This window comes from Zea mays, chromosome 1 (genome assembly GCF_902167145.1).
Source record: "Zea mays cultivar B73 chromosome 1, Zm-B73-REFERENCE-NAM-5.0, whole genome shotgun sequence".
NCBI lineage: Eukaryota > Viridiplantae > Streptophyta > Magnoliopsida > Poales > Poaceae > Zea > Zea mays.
This window is the reverse complement of record NC_050096.1, coordinates 5,537,081-5,549,370: the sequence shown is the minus strand read 5'-3', so window position 1 is coordinate 5,549,370 and position 12,290 is coordinate 5,537,081. Positions and strand designations below refer to the sequence as shown.

At 46.0% G+C, this 12,290-nt stretch overlaps 1 protein-coding gene across 1 annotated transcript; it reads left to right on the top strand.

The window, feature by feature from the left end:
- The first annotated feature begins 5,306 nt into the window (after positions 1 to 5,306).
- On the top strand, positions 5,307 to 6,311 carry LOC100280487 (uncharacterized). Its single transcript, NM_001153407.1, has one exon. It carries the CDS (start codon positions 5,507 to 5,509, stop codon positions 6,248 to 6,250), a length of 744 nt encoding a protein of 247 aa, NP_001146879.1. The 5' UTR covers positions 5,307 to 5,506; the 3' UTR covers positions 6,251 to 6,311.
- The last annotated feature ends 5,979 nt before the right edge of the window (positions 6,312 to 12,290 follow it).

Here is a 12,290-nt window from a genome sequence, read left to right as displayed (position 1 = left end):
ATAACAAATGATAATAAATAATTCAAATAATTAAATATATAAAAATAAAAGAAGAAGAAGAAGAAAAAGATTTTAAAAATAAGAACAGATGCTATGAAACGTACGTATAGAAAAAGCAAAATAAATGAAAATTAATAAAAGATGTAACAAAAAAATCACATAGATACTGGTGAAACAACCATCTCATGGATACTATATAAATAATCGAAGATATATTATAGAATTCCTATTTATACTATACACACATCTCACGGTACGATATGGAATATCTCATTAATATAGTACAAATCAACAAAAAAATATCATAGCACGACAAATATAGAGTAAGAGAACATCATGTGTTTCTCATGAAATATTAAATAAGAAATTAAATTCCGAAAATGGTTAAAAATAAACATAATGAATTAGAATGCAATAAAAACAATAAAAAGGGAAATAAAAATAACCAAATAATTATAATAAAATATAAAAGAAAGATTACAATATGAATAAAATAAAATATAACTGAAAACAAAAAATAGAAATGTAAGCGAACAAACAAAGCAAAACCAAAAAAACACGTCATACCTCCTAACTATTGCCGTGGGACGCGAGCGCGCTTGTTGGGTCGGTGGGCTGCGCTCTGGCTTTTTGCTCTGAACGCGGAAAGGGCCAAAGGGGACATGGGCCACGAGCTCGCTTGTTGGATCAGTTGGCCACGCTCCGCTTGTCAGGCACTCAGGCTCTCTATGGTTGTATTTGGATCGGAGAAGGTGAATTAAAAAAATTCCAATTCAAATTCGATTAACAAGGATTTAATTCTCTCCAATCTATTTTAACCCACCCCTAACTGAATAAGTTTTTAGAGAGTGTTTGGTTCACCGACTAAAGTTTAGTTTATATCACACCGATATTAATTATGGATACTAGATATATGCTTAATCAGATTTTTAAAAAATTTGTCTCGTTTTTAGTCTTTATCTATAAAATTAGTTTTATAATTATACTATATTTCATTCAAACATTCGATATAACAATGACCAAACTTTAGTTGGGTGAAAACAAACACCCCTTACTCTGAAAGCACTCGAAGATTGGAAAAAAGCGTGTTTTGTCTTCCAGAATATTGCAAAAAATCCGTTTGTTTTTACTATAAAACCGAAAATAACACATCTCTCATAAAACACGATTCTGACCTGTCTTATGGTCTGTGTGGTGCAAGTGTGGAGTCCGAAGATGATGGTTGACAGTGAAGATTAAGGTCATGTGGGTTTATGCCAATAGATCGGGAGCGACGAAGGACATGCGTTGTGTTTCGACCGAGGGACTGGAGAAGTCAGTTGACTAGCATGACACTTGGGGACACTAGTAGGAGCAAGGGCATGGAGGAGCAGATCGTGTCGCTGACACGGTTGCAGACTGGCAGGACATGTGTCCAAAACATGGGGAACACGTATTTGAGTACGCTACTCACGAGAGTTTTGGTGGTGGAGCATCAAAACCAGTGTGACAATTCACATATTTCAACGGGTTTGGGCCTCAAAACCCGGTGACACGGTTCCGGAGGAAATCGAAGGCGACACGTGACATCATCACATAGAGTGTGTTAAGGCGAAGCAACTGCGTAAATAGTGTGTCGCCGTAAAAAAATCTAAGAGTTGATCCATTTTGTTGCACCAATCCAACTAGGATTCGTCGGCAACAATGCCTAGTTGGGGTGCAACAACCTTATGGTTGCCGCCATGTCTCACAACACGTACATAAATAAGAGCTTATCGGGAGTAAAAATAGTTTAATCTCTAACAGTTTCTTATATTTAGACAATAGTTCAATTTTCAACTGTTGAAGTAAAAAATAGGTTGTCTCGCTGCACGTGAAATGGAAAAAAAGAACACGGTAGACCTGGCTACCTTGTTGTGCGGGAAAGAAAAAAATAAACATGTGAGTATGAAGAAATCAACGGCAACTACGTTTAGAGCATCTCCAGGAGAGACTCCTATAGTTAGGCCATAAAAAACAAAATACAGCCTGATTTAATTTATTTAGGACCCAAAAGATTTGTTCAACAGTTGGTCCTATAATCAGGCATTCAGTTAAATCTACATAAGATTTGGCGGTAGTTTTTTTAGCTTCCCACGAAAGTCGGGACCACAAGGGTATTATTTTTGAGAAAATCCCTTCAATGCCATCCAAACTTATATCAATCCCTTCAATGCCATCAAAATTTATAGCTTCCCTTCAATGCCATCAAATTTAAATTTTAATCCCTTGAATGCCATTACCGTTAGTTTGGAACTAACACCGTTAGTTCAATTTAAAGTCAATCTCTCCAATGCCACTAGAAATTGTTTCGATATATTTAGGGTTTAAAAAAATACAAAATCAAAAAAATATGGACCAGATTTTTAAAATTCCACGATTTTTTAAAAACTTCAGTCCATACTTAAGTTTTTTTAAAAATGAACTGATATAGCGAAGTAATTTTGGGGGTTTACAAAAAAATATGTACTTAAGTTTTTTAAAATTCGTGGAATTTTAAAAATCTGGTCCATATTTTTTATTTTGAAATTTTTAAATCCCAAATATATCGAACTAGTTTCTAGTGGCATTGAAGGGATCAATATAGATTTAATGGCATTAGAGAGATTGACTTTAAATTGAACTAACTGTATTAACTTCAAACTAACGGTAATGGCATTCAAGGGATTAAAATTTAAATTTGATGGTATTAAAGAGAAGCTATAAATTTTGATGGTATTAAAGCGATTGGTATAAGTTTGGATGGTATTGAAGGGATTTTCTCATTATTTTTTTGCCCGCACGACATTGGTTACAACCGTCCGTTTTCGTCATGTGGGATGGGATCAAGGCCACCGCCTGTGTATGGGCGGGGATTTCCAAGCGGGAGGAGACGGTGCACGAGGGGATGGAGGCAGTCGTCGGGTGGGGAATGAGGCGCGAGCCATGACAATTTGTTGGTATAGGTCCCGTTTTAATTTGATTAAAATTCATAAAATAGAACCTTTGCTGGAAGCTATTTTTTTCTATCCTCCCCACGAATAGTGGAGCACAACTCCCCTGGTCGGCTGCGTGTAGGACAGTAGGAGTATACGGGACGCACAGTGAAACACCACATTTAGAGAACGATGGAGATCCGGCAAATTTTAGCGTTGCTTTTACCGAACCTGCTGGAGGCGTTCTGAAAGGTGATGTCCACTAAATTTAGCAGAAAGGATCCTATACAACTGTGCCCCACATGCACCTCGGTTCCAGAGGAGGCGCCGACGAGATTCTAGGTGGGACTGGGCCACAGTTGTGCTGTCTTGTTTTTTATTGAAAAGAATTGGTGGAAACTAAATCTAAAATATAGAGGACCAAATTTAGAGAAAACTGCTAGAGACGATGAAAATATATAAAAGATAAAATCTTTTAAAATATACTGTAAAGAACAGAAAATATAAAATTAGGAGGACGTGTTGGTGGACAGGTGGAGAGAGTCTAACATGTATTCTACTGTTGCTAGAACTACGTTGTGTCATCCATCCACAACCAAGCTGGTGGTCAGCTTGCATTTGCTAGGTCGGGGTGATGAGAAGTGGACAAGGTTGCCTGCCATCTCACGGATACTTTCAGGACTGGATCTACGAGTATGGTCTACAGTCTACTCTATGCAGTGACATCATTTAATTTGTCGGAATTGCCGCTTTCGTTTTTTAGCGCGTGCCTGTGGCCAAGACAAAGGGGGTGTTTGGTTTCTAGGGACTAATTTTTAGTCCATACATTTTATTCCATTTTAGTTCCAAAATTGTCAAATATAGAAACTAAAACTCTATTTTAGTTTCTATATTTGGTAATTTATAGACTAAAATAGAATCAAATGAAGGGACTAAACATTAGTCCCTAGAAACCAAACACCCCCAAAGATAATGGTGTAACGTAAATGGTTTTTTTGTTTTCTGGTATGGAAAGGCTTTACATCGTTCAGGCTCTCATGGGGGGTGATCTCTGCCGCAAGCTGGGAGACCAGAAGTAGGGACAACGGGAAGAAGGGTGGATGGGAATGAGAAGCATGGCCGTTGCCGAGCCCACCACTACCAGCAACGAACCATGGCCGGCCCTTGCATCATTCGGTCGTCGGCACGAGGTGCTGCTGCAACCGTTAGGTAAGGCAGGCAGACACGCGCCATGGACGACACATCATTGAGACCTCCGATTTTTGCAGTCCATGGCATGGCACCGACCACCACTTCTATTGGTTCCGGTAATAATCCACCCAACCACCCCAGTCGAAAAGAGCAGGACAGGACACAAGCAGCACGCTCGGTAATAATCCACGGCTTAATGATGTGTGGCTAGACCTGCTCACTCACCCTGCTGGCTGCTGGTGAACCCACGACAGTATGGGACGATGCACGGGATAAGGAAGCAAACAAATGTCTCTTCAAAGGCATCTCTGAACACTAAGGGGGTGTTTGGGAGTGAAGTTTTTTCACAGTTTTGGAAGAATACTGCAGTATTCTCAAATACTGCAGTATTATATACAGAATGGTGTTTGGCAAGCTGGCTAAAATCTCTGTTTTCAAAACTGAAGTATTGCAAATACTATAGTTGTTTTAAGGTATTCTAAACTTAGGTCTGGACCTCAGTTTCCAAAATTGTGGTATTGTAAACTACGGTATTGTCATGACTAAAGTATACTGTAGTATTTCAAAAACTGTGGTTTTCAAAAACTTTGTTCCCAAACAGGGCCTAATCGTCTAGAGCTCGGACCCAAAAACATAACCAGACTGTTTGGCCCATCCAATATCCATCCAGATCTCATGTCAAATCGTTCTGACGTTTGTCTTGTTGCTCTGAGGCCTTCTGTCCAATTTTGTTTTAAAACCTTTTTTTTACTCTGTTCTGGAAGGCCTGGCGGAAGACACAGAGCGCATATCTGGGAGACACACGCACACGCACACACTGGCGTTTTCTGACGTACCGTGGTCGCGTTTCATGTTTATCTTGGCTTACGGGTGCAAACGAACAGTGCCTTGACTCTCACTCAGGACGCCGGGCTGGAGTGCAAGGAAGAACGAAGTCAAACAGCGTTAGGGCTTCAGACACTGATGAACTGAGCGATCAGTATTCATGAGCTGATCATACAGTGGTTTGCGCCAACTATTATATTATTACTGCTGGTGAATGATCGAACCAGAACGGACGTTGATCGCATAGCAACCAGTACCTAGCAACCACTACCCGGAAATATATACTATAGTTAATTTTCAGTTCAACAATATAATCACCAGATATATAGATCGCATTGCTTGGAAGTTGGAATTATTATTTAACGCCGCGGTCACTACTTAACTCATTAACTGGATCCCAGCACAACCATGGAAGCGTACGACAAGACCTACCACTACCAGTGCTCCTCCATTTCACCGTGCTCTTCTCAACCGCTGCGTGCAGCGTGCTCCTAGTCATAGCGCCCCCGCCCACTAGCTGAGCCACCGACTTGTTCCGGGCCGCCGCGGGGCAGGGCATGAAAGCGACGACGTGGCGCGGCGCGCCGGGGACCCTACCGGCCGCCAGCGCCAAGGAGAAGAGGAGGAAGCAAAAAACGCCCGCGCCGCGCGGCTTGATGTGCGGCTGCGGCAGCACCAGGTCGGTCTCCGTCGACATCTCCGCCGCTGTCACGACGGCGGCGCGGACGAGGCGACGCGTTTCCACGGCGGGGGAGCCAGCATCTGCGGCAAAGACGACGACGACGACAGGCTGCGGCCGCGGCGCTGACGAAGCGAGCGCCGAGGGCACGCCCAGCGTGGACTCGCTTCTGCGGCAGCTGCGGGAGCTGGAGCGCGGCGTCCGCGCGCTGGGCCTGGGCGTCCGGGAACGGGAGGAGGGCGGCGGCGCGGCATCAGGGACGGCGACGACCGCGGAAACGGCGGCAAGGCCCCGCCGGCACGCGCGGAGCGCGAGCGTCGTGGAGCGGCTGGACTACGGGAGCGTGGCGGTGGTGACGGAGTCGGCGGACCCGCTGCGCGACTTCCGGCGCTCGATGGCGCAGATGATCGTGGAGAACGGCATCACCGGCGGCGCCGAGCTGCGCGAGCTCCTGCGCCGGTTCCTCGCGCTCAACGCCGCGTGCCACCACCACCTCATCCTCCGCGCCTTCGGCGACGTCTGGGAGGAGATCTTCGCCGCCGCCGCCGCCGGCCGCGATGGCGGTAGAGCTAGCAAACGGCCACGCGGTCGCGCTGGCGCTGGCGCTGACACTCTAAGCTAGCCACCCACAGTCGTCTGTCGTCTCGTCCATCCTACTACTACAATAATACTTACTCTCCTCGGGAATTGTTCTTGTCCGTGTCCGAATTAATACGGCGCGCGTTGCGGCGTTGGTGGTATACATACTACATGACATGGCCCCGCACGCGTGGCTTTCTGTGCGGCCCCGGCCACCAGAAAACCTGCGACGATCTCGTACAGGTCATACGTAGCTCTCCCCGTGATTTTTGCATGGCCGTGCTGTACTGCAACACCGCTGATTGACTACGCGTGATACGTCGGAGGAGAAGAAGAAACAGGAACGGCGCAGGCAGAGAGCCGGGCGCGAGGGGATTATTGCCGTTATCTTCGCGAGGCTGCTCGCTGGGAGGACGCACATGGGCGACAGCGACGAGGCGACTCTACTCTACCCACCCTGAACCTCCTTCGGGTGGCTTCCAATTCGCCGACGGTGACTGACGACTGACGAGCGTCGGCGGGAGGAGCAGCCGGCGCAAAAGAGACGTGCGCACGAAGCAGCAGGTCGGTCGGTCGGTCGGTGGACTCGCTCGATCGGTAAGGCATCGATTCGTGGCGCATGCATTTGCCGGCGATGTGAAGGAACATTTCGCTGTCCCTTCTGACGCCGCGCAGCTCTTCAAGCCGTCGTGCGTCTGCACGACGCGTCCAATGCGCCAGTTCTGAAAGACGCATTTGATGCGTGATGTTAGATGTATACTCGCGTGGACGTTTGCTAGCCACCCAGGGGCCTCTGTCAATGTTCGAGGAAGGTTATATCTATGAACGTTGCCAAGTTGCCTTCCAGCAGAAATCTAGATAGAATTTACTGGAGCTCGGCTATTGCTAAACCCATGCTCCCTAGACATTACACCTAGCGTGAAAACGAGACGTATATAGACGGATACTAGCCCATCTATATACTATCTTAATGTATTTAAATCGAATTTAAGATCAGATACGAATAGTTAGAAACAGAACAGATACAAATATATAGACCGTATATTTATTCGGGTGGATAAGTGACGAATATGGATATTATTTGGTCAGATATCAGATACTTGTCGGAAAATATGCATTAATTGCTTAACATAAAATATTCTTGTTTGGCCACAAAATTGCAAATAAATTTGTCAGCGTTTTGAAACCCGGGGGTCCCTGGACCGACGAGTAAATTGTCGCCGCGTGCCCCAGCCCAGATGGGTCGGCGCGAGACGGAGCGCGAAGGGGGGAGGCAGCCGGAGGGAGACGGGCATGAGAGGTGGAAATCCCGCGGCCTTCGTATTTGTCCCGCGCCCAGATCGGGTGCGCTTGCAGTAGGGGGTTACAAGCGTCCACACGGGAGGGAGCGAGCGGCCTCACGCGAGTGTCGTCCCGTCCTTCCCCGCGCGGCCCAACCCTCGTAAGAGGGCCCTGATCCTTCCTTTTATAGGCGCAAGTAGAGGATCCAGGTGTACAATGGGGGTGTAGCAGTGTGCTAACGTGTCTAGCAGAGGAGAGCTAGCGCCCTAAGTACATGCCATCGTGGCAGCCGGAGAGGTTTTGGCACCCGGTTCGTGTGTGTCGTGGCCGTCGGAGGAGCGCTGGAGCCTGGCGGAAGGACAGCTGTCGGGGCTGTCGAGTCCTTGCTGACGTCCTCTTTCTTCCGTAAGGGGGCTGAGAGCCGCCATCGTCATAGAGCGTGCGGGACGCCATCATTACTTGTCTGGCGGAGCGAGCCAGATGGGACGCCGGTCTTGTTCCCCGTAGTCTGAGTCAGCTTGGGGTAGGGTAATGATGGCGCCTCCTGTTGACGTGGTCGGTCCGTGCCCTGGGTTGGGCGATGTGGAGGCTCCTCCGAGGTCGAGGTCGAGTCTGTCTTCCGAGGCCGAGGTCGAGTCTGAGCCCCTGGGTCGGGCGAGGCGGAGACCGCCGGCTGAGGCCAGGGCTGAGTCCGAGCCCTGGGGTCGGGCGAAGCGGAGTTCGTCGTCTTCCGGGGCTGAGCCCGAGTCTGAGCCCTGGGGTCGGGCGGAGCGGAGTTCGTCGTCTTCCAGGGCTGAGCCCGAGTCCGAGCCCTGGGGTCGGGCGGAGCGGAGTTCGTCGTCTTCCGGGGCTGAGCCCGAGTCCGAGCCCTGGGGTCGGGCGGAGCGGAGTTCGTCGTCTTCTGGGGCTGAGCCCGAGTCCGAGCCCTGGGGTCGGGCGAAGCGGAGTTTCCTATGGCGCCTGAGGCCGGGCCTGGCTGCTGTCAGCCTCACTCTGTCGAGTGGCACAGCAGTCAGAGCGGCGCAGGCGGCGCTGTCCTCTTGTCAGACCGGTCAGTGGAGCGGCGAAGTGACTACGGTCACTTCGGCTCTGTCGACTGGAGGGTGTGCGTCAGGATAAAGGTGTCAGGCCACCTTTGCATTAAATGCCCCTGCGATTTGGTCGGTTGGCGTGGCGATTTGGCCAAGGTTGCTTCTTGGTGAAGACTGGGCCTCGGGCGAGCCGAAAGTATGTCCGTTGCTGGAGGGGGGCCTCGGGCGAGACGTAGATCCTCCGGGGTCGGCTGCCCTTGCCCGAGGTTGGGCTCGGGCGAGGCGTGATCGAGTCCCTCGAATGGACCGATCCTTGACTTAGTCGCACCCATCAGGCCTTTGCAGCTTTGTGCTGATGGGGGTTACCAACTGAGAATTAGGAGTCTTGAGGGTACCCCTAATTATGGTCCCCGACAAAATTATCAGTGCTAATAAACATTTTATAAGACGATAACCTCAAGTCTCCACAAAAAATGGTAAAATGAAGTATTGATTAGGTTGAAACTTGGATACTTAGAGTGATTTCACGTGTAACTCGCGTAATAAGTGGAAGTGAAATAGAAAAAACGTTGATATCTTATGGATTTTATGGTCCCATTATTTTTTATGACTATATGTGGCCATATGTTGTGTCTCCTTATAAATTCATAAATTTCTGAGGCTACATGTGCATTATTTTCTATCTACAGAAAATCATCAAAATATAATTAAATTCATAAAATACACTGGTTTCGACCGAAAATTGCAAATAAGTTACCAAAACTAATAACCATTATATTCGAAGATAACTCGAGTCTCCACATGAAAATGATAAGTGAAGTAATGATTATGTTGAAACTTCGATACATAGAGTGATTTCACGTGTAACTCACGCAATAAGTGGAAGTGGAATGGAAGAAACGCTACCATCTTATAGATTTTATAGTCCAAATATTTTTGAGAGCTATATGTGGATATATGTTGTGTCTTCATAAAAGTTCATGGATTTCATAGGTTAGTTGTGTATTATTATTTTTTCCTGTACAAAATCATCAAAATACAATTAAATTCATAAAATATTCTAGTTTCACTCAAAAAATTCAAATAAGTTACAAAACTAATACACATTCTATACAAAGATAACTCAAGTCCTCACATGAAAATGATAAAGTACTAATTATGTTGAAACTTGGATAGTTAGAGTGATTTTCACATGTAGCTCATACAAATAAGTGAAAGTGAAATGGAAGAAACGTGAACATCTTATAGATCTTATGATACAAACATTTTTTATGGTTATATATAGACATATGTTGTGCCACCGTTTTTTAGGCTATTTGTGTATTATTATTTTTGCAGAAAATCGTCAAAATATAATTAAATTCATAAAATATTTAGCGTCAACCAAAAATTACAAATAAGTTACCAATACCAATAAATAGTTTATTAAAAGATAACCTTAAGTTTCCGCATAGAGATAATCTTAAGTCCCACATGAAAATGACAAAAGCATATTAATTTGATATAAATTTGAACATTGTTTCAAAGATTTTGGCCTAAAGATATGTTCAAACAAAAATGTGATGTACCACAAAGTTATAGATCTCTTCGAGCTCTATAATTTTATATAAACTTTATCTTCATCTGATTTCAAATGTAAAAGTTGTGATTTTATAACTATATTATGCATAAAAAGAAAAAATAGGTACCTGAATTCCGGGTACCCGTATCCGACTAGAATATCAGGGTACTGTCACACCCGGATTTAAGGGGCCAACCTAGATGTGAATCAAATATGTGTAAGGATCAAGTCTTACATATATGATGACTTATGGTACATAAACGAATGTCATATTTTTACTATATAATAAGAGTTCTGTACAAAATAGCTTAATAATTGCATCACATGAAGACAACGATCCTCTGCAATCATAGTTGACTAGGAGACGACGGCCTAGACCTCTCACGAACTCATCGCGACATTCTTCATGCTCTTCATCTTGTGGTACCTGTTCTTGACCTGGGGATGTGAATACAACAAGGGTAAGCTCACATACGTTCACCGCTCAACAAGTTATGGGGAATAATGTGCATGAGCTCACTTAAGGTGAGGGCTCATGTGAAGTGTAAGGCATACCAAAGAAAATGGTTAAAGCTGAACATTTCTTTTAAAGTTGGTCAAAGTTTATTAGCAGTTACTAAGTATAAGTAGATATCAACTCAATTAAATAATAGATCATAATTAATAATAAAACCCACAATGCAATGCAAATGACACATTAAGTTTAATTCCATAAATCATGCGTGAATCCTGAGTTGCTCTTGGCCGCGAGCACGACTCATATACCAGTTTTACACTCTGCAGAGTTTGCACATCTTTACCCACAAGTCGTGTTACCCATTTGCCAAGAGATCACGACTTCTCATTCATCTCTATGGAGGAAACGAGGCAGAGTAGCACTACGATGCCTTTCCAAAGTTCCACTAGTTTGAGAAAACCCGATACAGATTCAGGAAGAAGGAAGCATAGGAATCCCTCGCTCGAAAAGCTTTACAGATAGTTCAACCCGAGGACCTCTCTATACTCTGCAGCGACTAAGAGCACCTAGAGGGGGGGTGAATAGGTGATCCTGTGAAAACTTAAACTTATAGCCACAAAAACTTGTTAAGTGTTAGCACAACAATTGCCAAGTGGCTAGAGAGGAGTCTCAACAAAACACAATACCACAAGAGATCAAACACAGAGATGACACAGTGGTTTATCCCGTGGTTCGGCCAAGACCAACGCTTGCCTACTCCACGTTGTGGCGTCCCAACGGACGAGGGTTGCAATCAACCCCTCTCAAGCGGTCCAAAGACCAACTTGAATACCACGGTGTTTTGCTTTGTATTTCAATATCCCGTTTGCGAGGAATCTCCACAACTTGGAGCCTCTCGCCCTTACACTTAAGATTCACAAAGAAATACGGAGTAAGGGAGAACTAGCAACGCACACAAGACTCAAAATCAGAGCAACAGCACGCACACAAGTCGCAACAAGAGCTCGCAACACAACTCAATGAGTTCACAACTCAACAAGAGCTCTAGATGCTATCACAATGAACCAAATGCGTGGAATCGATATCTTGGTGCTTAGGAATGTTGTAGGAATGCTTGGTGTACTCCTCCATGCGCCTAGGGGTCCCTTTTATAGCCCCAAGGCAGCTAGGAGCCGTTGAGAGCAGTTCTGGAAGGCTGATCTTGCCTTCTGTCATCGGGCGCACCGGACAGTCCGGTGCACACCGGACACTGTCCGGTGCCCGATCTCCTTCCTAAAATGGCGCAGCCGACCGTTGCAGATGCGGGAGCCGTTGGCGCACCGGACATGTCCGGTGCACACCGGACAGTCCGGTGCCCCCTTCCGCCCGTTGGCTCGGCCACGTGTCCTGCGCAGATCGCGCGGCCGACCGTTGGCCCGGCCGACCGTTGGCTCACCGGACAGTCCGGTGCACACCGGACAGTCCGGTGAATTTTAGTCGTACGCCGTCGGCAAATTCCCGAGAGCGGCCACTTCGCTCGAGCCAGCCTGCACCACCGGACACTGTCCGGTGCACCACCGGACAGTCCGGTGCCCCAGACCGAAACAGCCTCTTGGCTGTACACAGCCAACTCTTCTCTTTTCTTCTTCTTCCTGTTTCTGATACTTAGACAAGTATATTAGTACATAAAACCAATATACTAAGACATAGAAACATACCTTTGCTCTTGATTTGCACTTTGTCCATTCATGGGCATAGATTCACATTTAAGCAC

Bases quoted from the DNA above. Each gene is read 5' to 3' on its own strand.
- LOC100280487 (NM_001153407.1), top strand. From the start codon at position 5,507: ATGAAAGCGACGACGTGGCGCGGCGCGCCGGGGACCCTACCGGCCGCC.